This window comes from Medicago sativa, chromosome 6, assembly GCF_051527215.1.
Source record: "Medicago sativa cultivar Bolivia chromosome 6, Bolivia_mono, whole genome shotgun sequence".
NCBI classification, from domain to species: Eukaryota; Viridiplantae; Streptophyta; class Magnoliopsida; order Fabales; family Fabaceae; genus Medicago; species Medicago sativa.
Window position 1 is genome coordinate 31,873,986 of NC_140754.1, and position 24,041 is coordinate 31,898,026.

General features: G+C 34.2%; 1 protein-coding gene and 1 long non-coding RNA gene across 4 annotated transcripts; both read right to left on the reverse strand.

The window, feature by feature from the left end:
* Positions 1-681: 681 nt before the first annotated feature.
* LOC146914548 (uncharacterized) lies at positions 682-2,903 on the reverse strand. The gene is made up of 2 exons (XR_015013456.1): positions 2,625-2,903; positions 682-874 (listed from the first exon to the last, which is right to left on the reverse strand). It is a non-coding gene; the product is annotated as an uncharacterized LOC146914548 (long non-coding RNA).
* Positions 2,904-11,456: 8,553 nt separating this feature from the next.
* Positions 11,457-22,431, reverse strand: LOC146914549 (Protein kinase superfamily protein). Of its 3 annotated transcripts, none has more exons than XM_085717392.1 (21): positions 21,982-22,431; positions 20,221-20,265; positions 19,604-19,642; positions 18,631-18,801; positions 18,351-18,503; positions 17,477-17,512; positions 16,625-16,668; positions 15,971-16,061; positions 15,574-15,615; positions 15,363-15,471; positions 14,581-14,695; positions 14,444-14,493; positions 14,215-14,293; positions 13,910-13,960; positions 13,693-13,834; positions 13,485-13,529; positions 13,039-13,143; positions 12,907-12,948; positions 12,602-12,772; positions 11,996-12,115; positions 11,457-11,863 (listed from the first exon to the last, which is right to left on the reverse strand). In XM_085717392.1, exons 1-21 carry the CDS (start codon positions 22,357-22,359, stop codon positions 11,759-11,761), a joined length of 2,133 nt encoding a protein of 710 aa, XP_085573518.1. In that variant the 5' UTR covers positions 22,360-22,431; the 3' UTR covers positions 11,457-11,758. The 3 variants fall into 3 exon arrangements, with proteins under 3 accessions (XP_085573518.1, XP_085573517.1, XP_085573519.1); XM_085717391.1 differs by having other exon boundaries at positions 11,457-11,893; XM_085717393.1 differs by lacking the exon at positions 21,982-22,431 and adding an exon at positions 21,806-21,871 and having other exon boundaries at positions 11,457-11,893.
* Between the last annotated feature and the right edge of the window lie 1,610 nt (positions 22,432-24,041).

Here is a 24,041-nt window from a genome sequence, read left to right on the forward strand (position 1 = left end):
CTGAAAGAGTCAATTATAAGTAATAACAAAACGGGGAACCAAAACAGGATAAAAAAGAAAGTTAACCTGTTACAAAAAAAACTTAAGATTTAAATGTTGGGCTTGTGGTTGGCTATTTTAAAACTTTTCCATTGTAAATTCCAAAACAATACTGTCATTTTCCCCTCTTGTCAGTCACAGTTACTTGTTTGAGTTTTTATGCATGTAGAAATATTGAATGTATGAAAGTTTCAAATGACGGCGATCCTGCTATCCCGTTATTTGAAAAGATGTCTTTAAAAAGGTCATATTTCTTGTAAGATTCTTTTAATATTTCTTTTTCCATAAGTGTTTCAGTGTTGTCAATTGCGAATAGCAGAAAACAACGGTTTGTTAAAATTCTACTACACAACATTGCTATAAACAACGGTTTATAGGTGGTTTAAGGTTCAAAAACGTGTGAAAAACTTAAAAAAAACGTGTAAAAACCAATCAAAACCATTGACCACCGTCCAAGAAACGTTTGTGCTTTAGTTTTTACCACCGGTCAACTAGCGCGAGTTAACTCGCGCAGAGGCTCAATGGTGCGTGACTTAAGTCACGCTGAGCAACAAGGTGCGTGAGTCAAGTCACGCTGTGTAACACCCATACCAAACGTATCTAGAAAGTCTGGCACGTACGTTTAATTTAGTACTGGATACATTAAAATATACAACATAAAAACTTCGAATGAATTTATATACAACAAAACGCGTTCGTACATTATCAAAAACATCATATCTTATCTAATTTAAAATAAATACATCCTTGAGATCCATATTCTTCAGGCTTCGGGTACGAACGAGCTCTTGCTGGAAAATCCATCCGGCTACTACCTTGACGTCCAACCTGATATCTGAAACAAATAAGGATTGGGATGAGACATAATGTCTCAGTGAGTTCCCCTAAATCCTAGGCTATAGGTAAGCTCAGGAGAAACCTACGGTCACCACGTGTCTACAATACAACCTGGCGGTTGATTATACGTGTGTGGTCATGTTTCCTAGACGGTAGTGCATGCTAGACCCGTCATAGGCTTATCTGACTTGTTATAGGCTTCACTTCTTATACGTGTCATGGCGGTCGAGGGGGAGTCTAAAACTGCATTGCCAAGAATACGCTCTACGTATCGAGGCCTAAATATATCATGATCATGGCACGATTCTAAACCGGACGATTAGGGAAAACCTAATTAAGATCGTCATCGGTATCATGTTTATTTACTTGATCTATACATAACTTGTATTTCTTGTAGCATCTCATGCTCTTGTTCTTAACTTAGACATGCTTGAAATCATTCTTGCAATAACATAAACATAATCATAACATAAGCTACATGATCGTACGTAAGTTTATTCATTATTATGTTAGCGTTGAACAAACAATCATTATCTTGGTTCATTTTACGGAGAGCCCCGGATGGAGTAACCCTGAGAACAATCCCATCATGACCGATGTACGTACATCAGACTCCCTCAGTGTCGTGCGGGTCCCTTGCGGCTTGAACCGTACCCCTTTAGTCGAGAACCTCCCGTATCCCCCTGACGTGGATAACAAGAGACACGAGCACCGACATGCGGTTATAAAATTAGTCTTGCGTTTTCGGTGACATGCGGGTCCCTTACGGCTTGAATCGTTCTCATAATGAGAACCCCTTGTATCCCCCTGATGTGGATAACAAGAGACATGCCACCTACTTATACATGTCATGGTCTTGTCGTTAATTTAGGTTAAACCTAGTCATACATACATGTTTACCTCGGATCCTTGATCGATCCGATTAACGGTAAATACATACTTGTTCATGCTTCTAAGTTCTTAAACACGGTGGAGAGATTAACTAATCAAACCACGACCTAGCTTGCTTGATAAAACACTCTTGATCATGTGCAAAGATAACAAGCTTCGCGTCTTATCATTCCTGGGATTCTTGCTAACTAGCTAGTTCTCGACGACTATGTCGAGGCTCTAGTTTTTCCCTTGCTTATTGTATATCTTGCTACCCGATTCTTATCATATTTTCTCTCGTGTACCATGCTTGAATATACTTGCCATATACTTGCTTTATTTTTAAGAAAGATTTCTTACAAGAATTAACATCTAGGATCTTGGTTTGAGGGGGTTTACTTTTCTTAAAAAGACTGCACAAGCAAAAACCGCTCGCGAATCGCTGGAACGACCAAAGGCGAACAAAACAATGGGTTCCCCACTGAGTTGCTCGCCTAGGCGAGCTCACTTACTTGCCTAGGCGAGTGGTTGCTTGCCTAGGCGAGTTAGGAGGCGAGCAGACCTCCAGAACTGCCATTTTGCTCGCCTAGGCAGCTAATTGTTCGCCTGGGCGAGTTATGACAGTCCAGCAACCTCAAAAATGATATTTTTGACTTAAAAACCTCTAACCAAGCATCTCCAAGTGTTATATGATCCTTAGCATCATTTGAAACATGTAAAACAGTCATGGGACAAGTACACCAAGTATATCAAGCGTGGTAAGAAAAAGGAGCAACTAGCATCTTACAAAACCCTAGAATTTTTCCATAGCTTACATAATAATCTAACATGGGATAAACATGATCCCAAAGGGTGGGAAAACTATCTATGGAACTCACCTAATCAAGTTCTTGAAGCATCAACAAGCTCCAAGCTCGAACATAACAAAACCCTAGTTTGTGATCAATTGCTCCCTTTTGCTCAAACCATACATTCTTGTTGTCCTTTCTTGCAATTTATAGCATCATGACCTTTGCTAGCTCATCTCTAATCCATCCCAAGGCTTCTTCCACCAAAACCCTAATTCCATGATTTTTCCCTTGTAAAGATAGAGTTGGAAAAACAAGCTCAATAAAGCTTCTACTTGTTCCTTGATCTTGAGAGTACCATAAAACCAACTCCAACTTCTTGCACAATCCAAACCCCTAACTCCTTGAAACCTTTCTTGAGATGAGAAGTAGAGAAATAAACCAAAAACACACTTCCCTTAATTAAAGAGATCAAGAGGAAACATAATCTCAAAGCTTTCCATGGAAGGAAGAACTTTAAGCAAAGATTTGGTAGAGAGAAGGAAGGAAGGAGGCGTGGAGGAGAAGAGAGAAGGAAGAGAGAAAAGCTTTTGCCAACTTAGAGAGAAAGAGAATTGGAAATGAGATATTTTTGGGTTAAAACCAATTAAATATCCTTTCCACGTGAAATTACCATTTTACCCTTGGCTTAAGCGTGTTTAAAACGACTCTGAAACTTTTCCCGTAAAAAGCTGACATCTCATAAAATATTTTCCATTAACTTACTTTCCATGATTTTAATTCTCTGGCACGATCGACTGGTAATATACTGATACTGACAGACGGGATATTACAGTATAAATTTAAACATATTTACAAATGGAAAAATATCGTAATAGAAAAAAAAAGAATAAGGGTAGAAGCCTCTTATTAGGATTAACTAACTGAGTCAGTCCATCATACTCCATTGAGAAGCAATAGCTCAATCAGACATATTCATAAACTAATTAGTGTCTAACACAAACATTAATCTATAATAATTGATCATTTTTGATCCAATAATCTTCCACTTGGATGACAATAATCGATTATTAAAAGAATATAAAATTTTACTCTTCAAAAAGAATTTAAATTTTTAAAACTAAACTTTCGATTATGGTCAAAACACTTATCGTTCAAAAGAGAAGAAAACTTCAACGCTTCAGAAATTAAATCCGACGGAGAAAACAATTATACAAGTCAAAGAGTAACATTTTCTAACAAAAGTTACAGTATCATTAGTGATTTAGTGACAACCTAGTAACAAATTAACCAGACATTACGTTTGTTGTTAGTGTGATGAACGTTGTGATCCGCATTCTTCAGCATTTCTCATGTTTAAAAATATGTGTCATTTCCTTCTTTTAGAACAAAGTAAAATCCCACTATGATATATAAAATATCTTATATGAAATCACAAGGTTTTCTCTGTCATAACCATGGCTTTAATCACTACTAATTAATGAGTTCTACAAAGTTCAGAACATCTGCTCAGGATTGATGTCTATTACTAGTTTTCTTTTTGGTTTCTACATTGCAATATGTAGAAATTTCATACCCTAACTATTCAAGTCAACATTCCAATAATAAATATATGAAATACGGATTTTTGATTTTAGAAAAGATTTAGAGGTCAATGAGTTGGATCCAAATATGGTTTTTGATAGAACACTATGACGTCATTTGATCCATGTAGCCGACCCCACTTAGTGGGATAAAGGCTTGGTTGTTGTTGTTGTTGTTGTATTTATAAGTACTGAGGCTAGTCCTGACCAGAATCAAATACTTCGTTCAAGACATTCTTCGTGTTCTTTCTTTCATTCATGAGGTAAATATTTTTTACTGAACCATTTTCAGAGACACAAATAAGTCCTAGGAAATAAACAATTTCACATTATAATATTCTATATATGTAAATTTCTGCAAAATGTCTCTGGTTCACTACAATTACAAAAGTGGCACATTTACAAACAAACTTATCACGTTATCACATTTTGCATGATAAGATCGAAAAACAATGATTGTGTAGTCACAACTATAAGTTTAAAATCTAAACATATTTTTTGAAGGAAAATGGATAAATGATCTAAACATATTTACAAATGGAAAAATATCGTAATAGAAAAAAATCGTCTTATTGTTATTAATACTGAAAACAATAGATAAGGAGTTTAAATGAGTTGAATTTGTAGTCGTAACTAATGTAGTTAGGATCGAGATCCTATGTAGGATCGGTCACTCCGTGAATGAACGTAAACACGAACTATAACACGGTTTGTAAGTAGGATCAGTAGGTTGTTGATTGAGTTGAGAGAAATAGATAGTGAAAATAGAGGAAAAATAGATGAACCAAGCATAAAAACTGAGATAATAGAGGAAAAACAGAGGAACCAAGCAACAAAATAGAGAAAAACAAAGGAAAAAGAGGGAAAGCGGCAAAAAACAGAGGAAACAGAGGAAAAATGAAGGAAAAAAATAGGAGGAAACATGGTAAAAACAAACCAGAGTAAAATCGAAGCATGGTCGAGGTGATGTGGGACGTAGAATCGTGGGATCCTACGAGCCATCACTCGATCCTGACTACACTGGTCGTAACCATATATAATATTTTTTAGGAAGTGACCATACATATATATATATATATATATATATATATATATATATATATATATATATATATTTAGCAAGGAAGTGACCATATATAAATTATACTTTTTAATTGTAGAAGCTAAAATGGATTAAATAAACAAACGCTTAGTCTCTCAAGTACAAGAACTGTTCGAGGAGAACGAAGATATATAAATTATTCTTGAAAAACAAGTCAACATAAATAAATGGCAATTTAAAAAAGCAGTATAAATAAAAAAAAAACATGATTAAAAAAAACTCTATATACAAAATTAGAAAATACTAACAAATATCTTTACGAAAATGGTTTTATCATCTTAAAAGTTTACTAGCGTACTTTGTTGTCCGTTTGTCTTCCACTTATTTTTATATATAAATTTTTTTATCTATAATAAAAAAAATATCTTTATAATTTTTTTTAATACTTTCCTTCCAACAATTATTAACATGAAGAAGAAAAGAAAAAAGAAAAAAAAAAGTAGCACTGCAAATACAGCAAGACTTCCTTAAAAAAAAAAAAAATACAGCAAAGACTTTGGAAAGCCTGCCGTCTCTACTAAATTATAATAACACGTCGACTAAACATGATAAGGCGAGTGAGCCACTATGAAGTCAATGACAATTTCAAAAAAAGCAGAATTACAAACTTTATTAAAGTATCTTTATAAAAATATAAATCTTTAAAGCAAGCAACTATATTGATTTTTGAATTTGTGATATGTAGTCCCTGTAATTTTTAAATGTATCAAACTTACAAACATATATTTAGTGTATTATCTTGGAATTTCAAACAGTTAACCATAGATAAGTAGATATAAATTATAGCGTATCATTTTCATAACAAAGAATAAATCAAGAGAAACTATGTGTAACAGCCCGATTTTCACTACAATTATTTTAATTGTTGTTTATGTGTGTTTATATGTATTTATGTGTGATTAATTGTCTTTGTGTGTATTTTATTCGAGATTAGTGAATTTTTGACTTACAATGGTATTTTAGTCATTTTTAGATTAAGTGGTATTTTGGTCATTTTGTGAGTAAGGGTAAATTAGTCATTTTTATTGAAAATGTTATTTTTAATATTTTAATTAGAATAATTATTTTTACTAAGTTACTAGTGAGTTGGAGTAATTATTTAGAGGTGATAATTATTTGGTGTTTTAACGGTTTAAGTGAGTAGTAACTTTTGTAAGAATTATGCTCTTTACCCAAATAGTTTCACTCATTTCCAAAGTAAATGTCCAAAATGTCCTTACGTGACTTAAGTCACGCTAGTGTATACGTTATACTTAAGTCACGCTAGTGTATACGATATGTGAGTTAAGTCACGCAGCATGTAATATCCCGCCTGTCAGTATCGGTATATTAACAGTCGATCGTGCCAGAGAATTAAAATCATGGAAAGTAAGTTAATGGAAAATATTTTATGAGATGTCAGCTTTTTAAGGGAAAAGTATCAGAGTCGTTTTAAACACGCTTAAGTCAAGGGTAAAATGGTAATTTCACGTGGAAAGGATATTTAATTGGTTTTAACCCAAAAATATCTCATTTCCAATTCTCTTTCTCTCTCTAAGTTGGCAAAAGCTTTTCTCTCTTCCTTCTCTCTTCTCCTCCACGCCTCCTTCCTTCCTTCTCTCTACCAAATCTTTGCTTAAAGTTCTTCCTTCCATGGAAAGCTTTGAGATTATGTTTCCTCTAGATCTCTTTAATTAAGGGAAGTGTGTTTTTGGTTTATTTCTCTACTTCTCATCTCAAGAAAGGTTTCAAGGAGTTAGGGTTTTGGATTGAGCAAGAAGTTGGAGTTGGTTTTATGGTACTCTCAAGATCAAGGAACAAGTAGAAGCTTTATTGAGCTTGTTTTTCCAACTCTATCTTTACAAGGGAAAAATCATGGAATTAGGGTTTTGGTGGAAGAAGCCTTGGGATGGATTAGAGATGAGCTAGCAAAGGTCATGATGCTATAAATTGCAAGAAATGACAACAAGAATGTATGGTTTGAGCAAAAGGGAGCAATTGATCACAAACTAGGGTTTTGTTATGTTTGAGCTTGGAGCTTGTTGATGCTTCAAGAACTTGATTAGGTGAGTTCCATAGATAGTTTTCCCACCCTTTGGGATCATGTTTATGCCATGTTAGATTATTATGTATTCTATGGAAAAATTCTATGGTTTTGTAAGATGCTAGTTGCCCCTTTTTCTTACCATGCTTGATATACTTGGTGTACTTGTCCCATGACTGTTTTACATGTTTCAAATGATGCTAAGGGTCATATAACACTTGGAGATTCTTGGTTAGAGGTTTTTAAGTCAAAAATATCATTCTTGAGGTTGCTGGACTGTCATAACTCGCCCAGGTGAGCAATTAGCTGGCTAGGCGAGCAAAATGGCAGTTCTGGAGGTCTGCTCGCCTCCCAACTCGCCTAGGCAAGCAACCACTCGCCTCGGAAAGTAAGTGAGCTCGTCTAGGCGAGAAACTTAGTGGGGAACCCATTGTTTTGTTTGCCTTTGGTCGTTCCGGCGATTCGCGAGTGGTTTTTGCTTGTGCTGTCTTTTTAAGAAAAGTAAACCCCCTCAAACCAAGATCCTCGATGTTAATTCTTGTAAGAAAGCTTTCTTAAAAATAAAGCAAGTATATGGCAAGTATATTCAAGCATGGTACATGAGAGAAAATATGATAAGAATCGGGTAGCAAGATATACAATAAGCAAGGGAAAAACTAGAGCCTCGACATAGTCGTCGAGAACTAGCTAGTTAGCAAGAATCCCTAGAATGATAAGACGCGAAGCTTGTTATCTCCACACATGATCAAGAGTGTTTTATCAATCAAGCTAGGTCGTGGTTTGATTAGTTAATCTCTCCACCGTGTTTAAGAACTTACAAGCATGAACAAGTATGTATTTACCGTTAATCGGATCGATCAAGGATCCGAGGTAAACATGTATGTATGATTAGGTTTAACCTAAATTAACGACAAGACCATGACATGTATAAGTAGGTGGCATGTATCTTGCTATCCACATCAGGGGGATACAAGGGGTTCTCATTATGAGAACGATTCAAGCCTTAAGGGACCCGCATGTCACCGAAAACGCAAGACTAAGTTTATAACCGCATGTCGGTGCTCGCGTCTCTTGTTATCCACGTCAGGGGGATACGGGAGGTTCTCGACTCAAGGGGAACGGTTCAAGCCGCAAGGGACCCACACGACACCGAGGGAGTCCAATGTACGTACATTGGTCATGATGGGATTGTTCTCGGGGTTACTCCACCCGGGGCTCTCCGTAAAATGAACCAAGATAATGATTGTTTGTTTAACGCTAACATAATAATGAATAAACTTACGTACGATCATGTAGCTTATGTTATGATTATGTTTATGTTATTGCAAGAATGATTTCAAGCATGTCTAAGTTAGGAACAAGAGCATGAGATGCTACAAGAAATACAAGTCATGTATAGATCAAGTAAAGAGCATGATACCGATGACGATCTTAGGTTTTCCCTAATCGTCCGATTTAGAATCGTGCCATGATCATGATATATTTAGGCCTCGATGTGTAGAGCGTATTCTTGGCAATGCGGTTTTAGACTCCCCCTCGACCGCCATGACACGTATAGGAAGTGAAGCCTATAACAAGTCAGATAAGCCTATGACGGTCTAGCATGCACTACCGTCTAGGAAACATGACCACACACGTATAATCAACCGTCAGGTTGTATTGTAGACACGTGGTGACCGTAGGTTTCCCCTGAGGTTACCTATATCCTAGGATTTAGGGGTACTCACTGAGACATTATGTCTCATCCCAATCCTTATTTGTTTCAGATATCAGGCTGGACGTCAAGGTAGTAGCCGGATGGATTTTCCAGCAAGAGCTCGTTCGTACCCGAAGCCTGAAGAATATGGATCTCAAGGATGTATTTATTTTAAATTAGATAAGATATGATGTTTTTGATAATGTACGAACGCGTTTTGTTGTATATAAATTCATTCGAAGTTTTTATGTTGTATATTTTAATGTATCCAGTACTAAATTAAACGTACGTGTTAGACTTTCTAGATACGTCTGGTATGGGTGTTACATATACTTATCACGTTGTTTGTAAAACTTTTGTAGTGAAGACCAGAGACATTTTGTAGTGCTGCTTTTTTTTTTTTTTTTCTCCTTTTCTTTTCTTAAAGTTTTTAAATAGTAATGCTTGCCTTTTGAAAGTGTCATTTTTTTTCATGGTCATGATTATACTCTTGTGTTCTCGCCCTTATGATGCAAATTTATGGCAAAATTTCGTTAACAAGTTGTCGAAAATTGCTCGTTAGTTTTTCATTTTTTCTCTCAGCCACACCAAAAAGACTAAAATATTGGAAGAAAAATGAAAGCCTATATAGAATAGTTTTCCATGTTGTTTTGTATATATCCGGTATATATATCCAGGATGCAGCCAATTGCCACATCAAATAAAATCGCTCATATAATTCTCTTTTACCTAAAAAAACATTTTGAAAAGTACTAGTGAGTTTAGCTCGGACAATGCATGCATGACCGGGTTTGAACTCCGTATACCCTAGCCACTAGGTTACTTTAACAATAAATTAGGTGCCAATCTAGTTGTGATATTTTTTGAGGGAATCTAGTTGTGATATTCTACTCTCTTTATATTATGGTTTTGCATATATTTTTTTTAACAAAATATTCAAGAAAATGGTTATAAAAAATTTGATCATAGTGGGTGTGTGGGTTACCCTGGCCAGTAGCTAGTTTGAGCTAATTTTTTTTTTTTTTAGTAAGCTAAAACAGAACTTATATTAAATAATAAAAGATGTCCAAGCAACAATGTTCAAATATAACACTTTAAATAAAAGTAGAAGCAAAATAAAAACATATAACCAACATCCAAGCAATGTATAGAATGTTGTCACCATCCAAATAATCCAAATGTGTATTAAAGAGTCTTATATCGATTAAAAAATAATCGAATAACATTTATAAGCGGAGACAAGTCTAATTCACAATTTTGTAAAACAAAAAAGTCTAATTCACAATGTTACGTTAGGTCCGACAACAATTATTAAAAGATTTCTAATTTAGTGATCTAAAGCAATGTGTTATATATATGACCAGTCAAAAGGTTATATGGACCAAATCCAAAAACAAATATTAGAAGGACTAAATATAAAATAACGAATTAACAAAACTTCAAGTTAAAAAAAAAAACTCACGTTTCTTCCATCTTCTTCCTCTCTTCCATCTTTGAACAATGAAGATAGTTCTGGCAACCTCTCAAGACTGGCCTGATATTCTTCCTCAAAGAATTTGATGGGTATCTCATCTCATTCCATACATGGCCGAGGTAATTGGCTATATGGTATGTCACATGCATTACTCAATGAAAATTGTTCTTTAGGCACTTAGTATTTGCTCATAGGCACCTTGAACTATCGAAAATGCCCTCAACGGTAGCTAATTACTGTTTGCTTCTGAACAGGAGCTAACTACCATTTGCTTCTGAACAGAAATTAACCACATCTCCTTTTCTTCAATTCATAATCTTCCTGTAAAGATAGCAGCTGTCCATGAAATGATGATAGTAGCCATCCACGAAGCAATAACAGATATTGCACTTGACAGCATCAGTATGTATGAGATTGCAAAGATGCTGCAGTTAACTAGTGTATTATTGTATTGCAACTTAACCGTACTTAAAAAAATAAAAAAAGAACGAAGATACAGTCATGATTGTGTCATGGGTTTCCATAAACATGCCACCAAATGATATCTTTTAGTGCTGGAAAGATAAGCAATATCAAAAAATAACATCGTTGGCTTCATGAATCATGGCTACTCCCTCAAGCCTCCCTTTGTTGCCGTTCATAAGAAAATGGGAAAATGAGATGCGGGTCATTGAATGGTAGTTCATTACCACTCAGAAGTGAACGGTAGTGAACTCCCGTTTTGACGGTAATTATCTACTGTTCGCGGCATTTCCGGTTGTTCGAGGTGCCTATGAGCAAATACTAGGTGGATAAAGAGTAATTTTCTTACTCAATGCTTGTGTGAAGAACTTTTTCTACGGAGTTTGATTAGGCGTCGTGTAATGGAAGCGATACACGAGGGAAAAGAAGGACAGGAGGTGGCCAGGAATCTCAATAGACAAACGGCGAGCAAAGCCCTGCCCGCCACAACAGAAGATATGCAAAAACCTAGGGGCTGCACAAAACCCTATCATTGTGGCATTTTTTCAAATCTTCATAATAGCATCGCATACAAAAGTAAAATATAGTAACCATAAATTACATTACTTTACTGGGGATGATTTCCATTCTTTATTACTTTTTGGTAGAAGCAAGAAATATATAGAGAATCCTAATCATCATATGAAAACCAACAGAAAAAGCAAAGGTACAAAGACTTACACTTATATTAACTTAAGAAAAGATGGAATTGAAGACAGAATTTTTTGCCAAATCTATCATTGTGACATATACTATGCAAATTCAAGTCACAATTCCTCAAATGTTTTGCAATCACCTTAGTGAGAAGCAAAAAAAATTATTTCAACTGCTCCAGTACATCCATATCACAAAAACACCCTTTTGATAGTTCTCGCAGCAGCGCGGGATATTAACTGTTGAACCAAGTTAGCTGGCAATTGAAATAATTGCTGCTGGGATTCCGGTGGGAGCTGAAATTTACATATATAGTCATGCATCAGCTGTAATAAAGAATGTCCAGATGTGAAATTGCTTATGACTTGGTTGTTTTGTCAGTGTTAGTGGTTACATATCTTAAATAATAGACAAATGCTTAGATTTACCTCAGGAATGACGGAAAGAACAGGAAGAATGTCTTGAATGGAGTCAAATTGATTTAAAACTAGCGACAGCTCCTCCGAGTACAGTATTTGATTCTGGTCGGGACTAGCCTTTGTCTCTCCCTATGACATTGACGGAAGGTACTTGCAATTAGTCATAAACAAGTTAAATAATAAATCCAATTATCGTTTCATGTTTCATATCTGTCTCTCACTGTAGCAGCCACTATTAGATTACTACAGCTGATACTCATAAACACATTGCAATGGGGTTTTGCGTAGCACCTATGCAGTGTAGCAATGTAGTCTGTGGAAACTGATTCATCAATGAAAACATGACTTCCCTGAAGTTTTTACTGCCTTTCCTAGAAGCTTTAGAAGTTTACATTATGATTATAGTGGAAGAGTGTGTTCAAAATTTTAATTTGAAACAGTTTTAGGATTTTTCCCTTGTTTTGGGTAAAAGTTAGTTTCTGTATAATATATATTCACAAGCACAGTAATCATGTAAGTACCATATTTCCGGGCCCTAATAGAAAAATCAATCAATAATGACAAAAAAATATAACAATGCAGAGATATGGTTTTTGTGTAAACTACAAAACTTACAATATTGAAGTCTTCTTTTCTTCTGGCCCCTGATAGCAATAGCATAAGGCGTTGGAAGGTCCTTAAATTGACTATATCTTCTTCGGTCATTAAAGGTGAAAAGAAGAAATTACTGAAAGGAACTCTTGCAGCAGCTGTTTCCAAGGAAGCAAGCCCAAGTGCATCTAAACCCTACATTTGGATTGAAAGCAAATTTTAACACTCAGAGGGGTGAAAACTAGAAATGAAGAAAGAAGGATCTAATGAAGGTGAAAACGTTAAACTAATATCTTATAAAAAAAAAAAAAAGATATTAAAATAAATACCTTGGCAAATTCTTGAACAATTATTTTCCTCACAAATCCACCCTGCAACAATTATCATGAAAGGCGTGTTAGAAAGAAGTTAAATGCAATTGCAAAAAAGCATCTAAATTGTTAATGGCGAACAATATGTACCTTTTCTGTTAGTGTAAAAGAAAGGATTTCCTTCATAACCATTTTCGAATCTGCGCCTTCAGATGGTATCTTTACTAAGGTCTTATCTGTTTTGGCACGGAGAGACTGTCATGAAACCTTATTAGGACAGGTTTTAAAGAAGATAGCCAAGGAAATAAAAAAGATTAATTAATGCTATATTGTACAAAGTAAATTAAAGCATTCCAATGAAGCTTAAATTGCTCATTTCAAACAGAAGGTGGCTTTACAATTGGGAATTCTTTAGCAGATTACTAGAAAATACCATTGACATAAACCAGTCTGAGGATGAAAATCGAGTCTGAGGATGAGAACTCATAGTATGTTGATAAATTATTGATTTCTTTTTTAAATAGTTAAAAGACAAAAGAAAGAATAGGGGGAAAAAATTAAGTAAAACGAAGAGAAAGAAAATTATAAAATTTTACCTCTGTCAGCAAAGACTCAAGTCGGTCTATATCGAAAACACCATCCTAACAAAAGAGGTATGTCGTCAAAATTAAGACAATATTTGAAAAATGTTACAAGATAATTAGATTTGACAATGAGGAAAATTAGAAAGAAAAGATATATGGCTACAAGAATCAAGATTTCATGCACTGGTAAGGATTTCAATACAGGGTTTCCTATGTTTACCTTATAAAGAAGATTCTCCAAAGAAGATCTAAGCTGAGGGGAGCTGTCAGTAAGCACTTTTCTGGCAATCCATGGGTAAGTACTACCCAAGACTTTGTAGTCTGGGTTAAAGCCAATTGCAATTCCTTCCAGTACAGCAAGGCTACAGACAGAATATTCTGTTTAGCATTTTATAAAATAAGAGACATTAAATTAAGCCTTGTATGGAAAGCTTTACCTTCGGATAACAAGTGAGAAGTATGAAGGTATCCTAAACTTGAATTTATACCTAAAAAAATAAGAGAAAAAGATTATACATACTCATCTGTTGTCAATATATGAATATAATAAATAAGCAATAAGCCTGCCCATGGCTATTTCCAGAATTACTTTCCCTAATAAAGAGGTTGGATTGCTATGTAGGATAAACTATAGACCATGTTGTATTTCACATACAGCTTTTTTCATTACCAAACAGAAAGAACTTTCAAATATTTTGTAGGTTCTACCATTATATATTTAATGTATCAGCGAAGAGCTTACATGGTTGTTCCTAAGTCTCCCAGAAGGTCTCCAAAGCTGATATTACGAACTCCTTTGGAAACAGCATTTTGGAAGACACCTACAAAGTTCAATGCAAGCGAGAGAATTAACAAATAAACCTCAAGAACGGAGGACTGCTAACTGCAGCATATAGTTGTAACTATAAAATTGGAGCATGTATACCAAAAACAGTATTTTAGAATTCACCTAAACACAATAACGTAATAACCTGTCAGAGCCTTTGTAACAGCCTCTTTCTCTGCAGTTGGTGGAAGAAGCCTGATAAATTAAAAAGCAGACAAACCTTATAGCATCGAAAATGTTAAATTTGATAACTTAAAATGGACCAAAAATAAACATAAATACCCAAGAGTGACAAAGTCCGTAGTCAATGCACCAAAATCACGATTTACAAGATGTAAACAAGCTTCAATGAATCCATCACGCAATTCTTGTTTGAATTCACCTGTCATGCCAAAATCTGGCCAAAACGTAGGGGGAATTGTTTTAGAAAAGTATGTATATTTTATTGATTTCTTTACCTCCTTAGATATATCTTCTAGAGTTTAGACAGACACATAAAAGTAAATAAACTAATATAGAACAAACCAAACATAAATTAGGCTGTCTAGAGATGTCATACACAAAATCCTATTTCATAATGTGAGCATTCCACTCCAACTGTTTGCACCAAACAAATGCATAAATTGTGTAATTCGCAACAAAATCTTAGCCCCTTACCCAAACCATTACCAGATAAAAAGAAAACTTCAAAACACTGGGACACAACCAATGCACTGTTCATTTGTGTCCAAACTAGAGCAATGCATAATATTACTTATTTAAGTCATGCGAAATGTAATTGTGAAGCATCAAAAATTGTGAATAATCATCTGTTTTAATGCTATCAAGTACCACATATCAAGAAATGATAAACTATAGCTAGAGTTTAACTTAATCTCAATCTTTCACCTAAAAAAAAAATAAAAAAAAAAAACTTAATCTCAATCAATAAATCCTCAAAACAAGTCAAATATATGAAAACATCAAATACAAAGCCAAAAGAATAAATGCCAAGGATAATAAGATAAAATACGAATTCGCAAACATCGGGGATTTGGAATAACAAATTTTAATTCTTCAATTACCTAAATAAGCTAATTTGCCATCAGATGTCCTAAGAAGATTTCCAGGGTGTGGGTCTGCATGATAGAACCCACACTCAAGAAGTTGATTGAATGAGCAGTAAACTCCTACCTAGTCATTATCAGAAAATAAACAAAATAAGAGCAGGCACCATTATGCAAAAACTAAGAATTGTTCTGTTCAAAATTGTTTGCAAATAATTTCAAAGATGACCTCAATCAGGTAAAGATCCTTTACTTCTGACAACTTTCTGCCCTACAATAGGAATAGTAAACTTGTGTCAGCAGAGAGCATAATTTTTAACAGGCAACAAAAAGAAAATGTAAGATATAATGGAATGTAGGATATAGACCCAAAAAGGCACGCCGTATCAATTTGGAAGATTATTTCTGGGGATATATTACACAGTTGTTTCTCTAGGTAAGTAACGTATGTTCTAGCTCACAACATTACAGGAGGATATTTGTGATATTTTCTAATAATTACAGGGCCGTCCATCTCATGTATTGCCACTGGGATGAACAGTGAATTTATCTAGGGTATTGAATCTATGTGGACATTGAACCATAATTGCAAAAATACAGTAATCAAACGGTAAATGGTATAATACCTCAATCCATTCCATGACAAGGACCTTGCGAGTTGTGTACTCTGTGTACATCAAAGGAACCACCACATCTTGTATAGAACCATATAAGTTCCTGTCCACAGATAACGAATAATAATGCATTCCCAACAAATTAGCATTTCTTGTTTCTTACTAAATGACAGCATGATACATCAAATCTGAATCTCTAGTTATGGGTTTTTATGAATTACTACCTTTGTCCATAAATATAAGACTCTTGAGAATTTTTCTAGCCTCTTTTTATAGGACCTCTTTCACATTTTCAAATGTATTTATTATTTCTGTATCCAAAATATCTATAACTAGTGGACATCCTTTTCTGTAACTAGCAATCAACACTGACCGAAATATAAATCAATTCTCTCTCCTAAAGGATAAATTTGGGAAAACAAGAAAAATTGTTAACAAATTTAATACTACCAAATTTATTAAGTATTGTGATTTAATCAATGAGGTCCTATAACGAGGCATGGAGGTAGTATGATGTTATAACATTTCTAAAGGATCAGAGAGCAGGGATGTACAAGTAACTACAAGTAAATCCACTTTCAGACCATACGTGGTACAACTTTGAAAACAGGTTCAACCTTTCAAGGACAGAACTTCAAATTCAAAACCTTAATAGCATGCACTTACCTGAACTTGATACCATTGCTTGCTTCATTATTGTAGTCCATCTCCTGCATTCAAGCCTGTATTCAATTTCAGTTTCTAAGATTTTTAATGCTGAATGATTATATATAAAACTAATTTGTTGAATCTTATAATCTCAAAAAGAAATAATTTTTTTTTGAGTGTTCAGTAGTGTAGAAGCAAGAAACTGGTGAAGAAAAAGAGAGGAGAGAGAGGGGGAGAGATTTTCTGAGTAAAACTGATTCGGTCATTTCTGAATCAATTAACAGACTAATTTGCATCAATGGTAAATTTTAATGAAAAAAAGAACAATAATATAAGAATGGGATGTCAATAAAATGTTGTACTATGACTCCTAATCAAATAAAAATACAATTGTAATTGCAAAAAAAAATGGACTTCAATCCTGACAGAAGCACAACTAATTCATTCCATAAATTTCTGATCCAGACACAAGAAGTTATTCCCTGATTCCAGATCAAAATAAAAAATCCCATCATTCTTTTTCACTAAACTGTAAGAATACCTAAAAATAAAATATAAAGAATTCAATGTGAGCATTTATTTCTAAAGCTTTTTAATATCCTTGTCCTTGACTAGTACTTCTGAGTTTGCATATTACTGAGCCATGAAACCAAACATACAATATGAATAGTTACGGTAATAAATAAATAAAAAATCAATGCATACCCAGAAAACAAGAAGACCATGATCCCACATACTATCACCCCATACATTCACTTTATTTTTCGATAAATTAGATTGGGGTGCAGAAGAATCATAATAACTACACCAATTAATCATGTAAACACTAGAACATAATTTTGATGAAAATACAAGAAAACCAATGCATACCCGAAAAAGGCTTGATGCCCACTCATCGACAACTGCCTGCATAAATAAAAGAACACACTCAACAAAGTGATGTGATATGGAACTGTAGCACATAAATACACATGCATACGTATATACAGATAGATATAAAGATTAATGGATATGGCATGAGTGTTGATGAGATAGGCAATACAAATTAGAGATTGATTGTTATGCACCAACAAAGTAAAAAAATAACATACACATGTATCTAGGCCCAACCACAATTTCTAAGACAATTAAATCACACAATTGTCACTTTGTTATTTCAGTTCCTAAAACATCTTCACAAATATCTACATGATGTTAATAATAGATACTGATACATTATTTTACACAACGAAAATACCTATACGATGGAATATAGTTGAATGCATGTGTAAAAAAAGATACACACTGACAATGCATACAAATTAAATCCTATGAATTAGGCCCCCTAATTTCTGTAAGCTTAAACTTAACATCAACTAGTCATCCAGTTGAAAAACATTGGTACAACTATTAGAAAGGAAAAAAACGGGGGGTGATACCCAGGGTTCGGGAAAGGGTCCCACCATTTGGTGAATTGTATGCAGCCTTACCCTGTTTTTTACACAAGAGGTTGTTTTCAGGACTTGAGCCCGTGACCTTTCAGTCACATGACAACAACTTTACCGTTGCGCCAAGGTTCCCCCTTCGGTGGCAACTATTAGAATATAAGAAACTATAATATATTTGACATTATATGTGAATATATAATAGCTAATCTCCTTTTATCCAAAAATCCCTAACTTCAACAGCAATGATAACCATTTTGCTGTTAACATACCCTGAATTCTAAAAGCAATCTTATTCACATTGCAAGCTGCAACATTACCTGAAGATCAGTATTCAATTTTCCTGCTCTCCTAGCCAGCCCAGCCATAAAACGCAAGATCAAAATGTCAAGGGAAATTGCAGCTTGAACACCTGGTCTTTGTACTTTAACAGCAACAACCTGTCCTGTTCTGCGAAGCCTGGCTTGATAAACCTATGATTCAGAGACAAAAGTTCTAATTTCAATTAATAAAATTTAAAATTGAAGATACATACATGACATCTCAAAACTCAGCAAACATCAGCTAGAAAAATACACCAATAAGGCCAAAAGTATGAACCTGCCCAAGAGAAGCAGCAGCAACAGGCTCAGGTGAAATCTCTGAGAAAATTTCAGCCAAGGACAAACCAAGTTCTTGTTCAATCATGTTGAAAGCAACTTCTGTGGAAAATGGACTTATTCGATCTTGCAGCTGTGAGAGCTCATTTAGATACGATGGTGGTATCAAATCCTACAAAAAAATAAAATTGGAATTGTATATCTTACTTAAATTAGTGACCGAAAATTAAATTGACATGATCTGAACAGAAAATTCGTATGAAGTTACATTTGAGCATAACATGTAAAGGCATGCCAAACCACCTGCTAGCCCTTAACAGCATATGAACATTTAAAACTCAATTAAAGATTTGGAATTTCATATTCAAATAAATGACAAAGGAAATACTGAACGAATAACAAACCCTAATATCATCCAGATTCAATTAACTACCAGATCAGATAAAAAAAATTACAAATACTTTTAGGTATATTTATTTAGGACATTTGATTCAAGATGTAGAAGATTTGAAATACAAATATTTGGAAATATGGCAGTCGAACTCTAAATGCTTAAAATTAACTTTCAGCTTGTTTTTCGCTTGTTCCCCTTCTTAAAGTGTGCTCCAAAGGAAAACTGATAATGATAGGCACATGAAGTAGTATGTGAGACGCTTGGTGAGGTTGGTTAGATGGTTGGGGTGAAGGAGTAAGTAGGTTCGGGGTTCGATCGCTACCGCCAGAACAATACTAACTAGACTAACATTTGTAATAAAAAACATGGTACTTCAGTAGATTGGTTCTTCCCTCTTCATAACTTGGGTTTTTATCAAATGGAATTAGATTCAGTGTCTGATATCTCAGAATGGGGTTCCTACGGAAGCGCTGACATATGATGAAATGAAAACCATACAGGAAGAATCACAAATAACCAAAAACAAAGAAAAGAAATAGAGATAACATTTAAATATTGTTACAAATAAATCAAAACTTACGGAGCGAGACGATATAGCCTGAGCAATTTTGATATATGCCTGCAATAAAGTTGTATGCATCAGTAATGAAAAAAATATATTTTAGTTTGCGGGCATGATGATATAAAAAAAACCACTAAGAAACTAAACTATTATATACACAATCCAGTATCTATAATGTTCTTAGTAATATTAAAGACACTTGAATTTTCAACGTCAAAATCCTCACTAAACCAAACAAGGATAGTGAAAATAACTCGTACAAAAGTTACATGAACCTAAAAGGGAAATTTGCAGGGAAGGAGCTATGGTGAGGTTCAATTTGGTATCCCTTCAATGCTGCGAGTGAAAAATTTTAAGCTTGTTTGCTACTTAAAATTCAAAAGGGATTTCTGAAATTTTGGCTCCCAGTTAAATGTTACAAATTCACATGACATATTTAAAATTTTGGCAACAAAGTTAACATTATATTAAAAAAATTATCAATACAGTCTGTGACATATCTGAGATGGAATAACATCAATGACCCTATCAATTACCATAACTCAATCCTAAGATATAAAATAACACCTAGTTTGAGGATAGAGTACATTAAAAAATAGAGTTCCAACAATTATAAAATAACCAGCGTGACATACCGGACCAAGTTCCACCAATATCTTCCTTAGCTCTGCAGCTCTAACCTGCAAAACCGAACAGTAAAAAGGTGAGTGAATCAGTTCTTTTCATTGCAAACGGAAAATTAAATGTTTGAAGGCTCTGCACTCTAATACTAACAAATCACTGCTTTCTGTAAATCCTCTCCATGCTAACAGAAACAAATCATTTCCATCAAATGCCTAAAAAATTCTTATTTCCGTATAATCTGTAAGTTGTTTTCATAAGCTATCCTAAAGAGCTGATGAACATGTCATAAGTTTGTTTCTTAAGTTCTCCCAATGTTTGGATAAACAGCTTATATCCAGCTTATAGAAAAACACTTTTATATAATCTATTTCTATATCAAATAAAGTTAATTTACTTTCATATAAGCTATAAGTTGTTTTCATAAGTCATCTTGGAGAAATTATGAAAATAAACTGAAAATAGCTTGTGAGCAATGTCAGAAGCTGTTTGCATAAGTTCTCCCAAACCGTCTCACAAAACTTATGCCACTAGATAAACTCAAATAAGTGAATCCAAATAGTTGTTTAGATAAACAGCTTAATTTGCAGCTTATAGTTTAAGCTCTAATCATAAAAATGCTTATGAATAGGTTATTTTCTATACCACAAAGTCAATCTGTTTTAGTAAAATCTGCAAGTTGTTTACAAAAGCTATCTTAAAGAGATTATGAAAAATAAGCGGAAAACAGTTTATCGAACATGTCATGAGTTGTTTCTAGTTGTTTTCCTATGTTATCACAAACAGTGTCACAACTCACAAGTGCTTATGTTAGTAGAAAAGTTGAAATAAGTCGATTCAAACACACACTAAATTAAATGAAAAAGCTATTAAATTCAACAAAAAACTAGAGTAGCAGAAAACAAGAAGAGATTCTATACCTCTACCTCAAACTGACATATCAAAAGATCATAAAAAAGTGCATCAAAGTCAGTCACTATATAGATAAAAACCTTATCTTGTAGCCTATTGATAAGTGCTTACAAATAAGCTATTTCTACAACATAAAGATAAAATCAAATCAAAAGGTTTTTGTATAATATATAAGCTTTTTTCATAAGCTATCCTGAAAAGCTTATGAATTATGCTCAAAACAGTTTATGAACATTAGCTAATACCACAAGTGTTTATGTCAGTAGACAGGGCCGTCTTAACAAATTCATAGGCCCCGTTTTAGTTTTATAAGGGATGCAAAAAAAAAAAAAAATTATGGGCCCGAAAAAAGAATTACACAAGTCATTGAAAAAAAAAATTAAAAATTACACTTTGGTGGGACTTGAACACATGACCTCTCATTCACCAAAAGTTACCCGCGCCACAAAAGCACGCTTAGCAGATTGATATAATTTGCTTTTAATACATATATAACCATTATTTAGTGTCTTGAATATTTTTAAAAAAAAAAATTTGGGCCCCAAAAAATTGGAGGCCCGGTGCCGTAGCCCAGCCTCGACGGGCTATGGGCCGGCCCTGTCAGTAGATAAGTTCAACGAAAAAGACGCTGAAGTCAAACTCCACCACAAAACTCAAGAATCAACGAAAGAACAAAAGCTCCAATACCTGAAACATCTCAAGCTATCATGACGAGCTTATGAAAATAAGCTGAAAACAGCTTATGAACATGTCATAAGCTTTTTTATTAAGTTAATATAAGCTGAAATTCACTAAAAAAGACGCTGAAATCAAATTCCACCAGAAAAATCGAAAAATCAAAGAAATACGAAGAGTTTCACTACCTCAAACATCTCATCCGCTCGATCAAAACGCTTATCAAGAAACCTCAATCCAAACCACTTCCCAAACGCGATTCCAGTTTGAACCAATCTCCTCGCAACAACAATCGGTTTTCTATAATAAATAGTCGCAATCTTCGATATACTGTAATCTTCTAACGTTTCAGCTTCCGACGCGCTTAGGTCGAATAAGTACCCTGACTTTGCCGTAAACGAGTCATCGTTACCGGAGAGGGATGCGGTGGTGGTGCATTTGACGGAATAGCAACGACGACGGCGGCGAAGACGGTTAGAGGAATTGGAGATGGAGAAGTTAGTTGGGATGAAAAAAGAGGGAAATGAGAGAGAAGGTGTTGTTGTTGATGAAATGAGGAGTCGCATTTTATAGGGTTTTGTTTGGGTTTAACGAAGTTTTTGAAATATTTGAATGAGATGAAGAAGGTGGTTATGGTTGGGATTGGAGAAATGGAAGTTATTATGGTTACGTCTATTGTTTGGGTTGTTTGTGACCTTACAATATTTTTATTTTGGTATTTGGGTTATCTTGTATGTTATCGTGTTATTCAATTATGAAAATTTATATTTTGAGACCAAGTAAGAACAACATGTTACTTCCACAAGAGGCTCTATTTGGATTGATGAAACACAACAGAATTGAATGGAACGGAACGAAATGGTATAAAGTTACTCTTCCATTGTTTGGATATTTTATAGTGGAATGGAGTAAAATTTCCACTCCATTGTTTGGTAAATCGACGGAATGGAATGAATTATAACTTTTTTTTACCATTTTACCCTTATCTAAAAACAATATTATTTTGAAAATAAAACTCATCATATTTCAATAAAATAATATTATTGTTGTTCAGAGAATAATATTAATTCAAGACTTTTTTATGTATTTAATAAAAATTCTATATATAAACGTAAAACATAAGGTTATTTAATTTTTCTTTTTTTAGCTTAATATATCATTTCATTTTGGCACTCTTCACATCATTATTAACTGGACATAGATTATCTTTTGTGCTGTGTTTGTGAAGAAAAATATAAATTATTTTTTTGAACAGAACGAAGAAAAATACGCATTAAAACCAATATATTTTTTTTTTGAGAGAAATTAAAACCAATATAGTTTTTTTTGAAGGATTAAAACCAATATAGTTAAAACTGCTAGGTTCACCAATGTCATATTATTGACTAGCTCAACAAAATTAATGACAAGAAACTTAAAGATTATCCTCCCATGAGCCAGTACCTATGGTACAATAAACTCACGATGTTTCTATGTTTAAAAAAAAAACCGATGCGTTAAATTTTTGTTCTATGTTGTGTTGTCTTTGTATCATCAAACGTTCTGTAGAAGAAAGATAAACAGAGAAAGAGAGAGAAAGAGAAACATGAAGAAGAGAGCAATTTTATTTTTATTTTTTTGAAAGAGAAGAATAGAGCAGTTGGTACACATAAAAATAAATGGCAGAAAAAAAGGAGAAGGTGGTATGGAAAGTGATGGAATAAAAAATAGGGATGAAATGGTAATTATTTAACTAAGAAAGTCCATTCCATTGCTTACCTCCCAAACTGGATGGAATGAAAAATAAGAAGAAGTGGTGGAATGATGGGATGGAATGGATTTCATCATGTTCCATTTCACTCCATTAAAATTTTACAAATCCAAACAATGGGATATGACTCCATCCCACTCCATTCCATTTCACTCTATCACATTCCATCAATCCAAACATAGCCTAAATGATTCGTAAGCGTTATTTTAATCTTGATACATGTTATAACCTTAGTTAGTCTCGAAACACAACTCATCTAAACTCTAAGGGCCCGTTTGGCGCACATGATAGGAAGACAGGATATGATAAAACTATCATATCCTGAATCAATTTGCTGCTTGGTGCACCAACATGAAAGGATAACTTAAACCCATCTTTAATCCTATCCTACCCATCATTTGTTATTTTAATCCTTAGTTTTTGGTGGGTTAGCAACCTGATAGTAAAAATTATCAAGCGTGCATCCTATATTCTCATGTTACCTCCTTCGACTCCCAC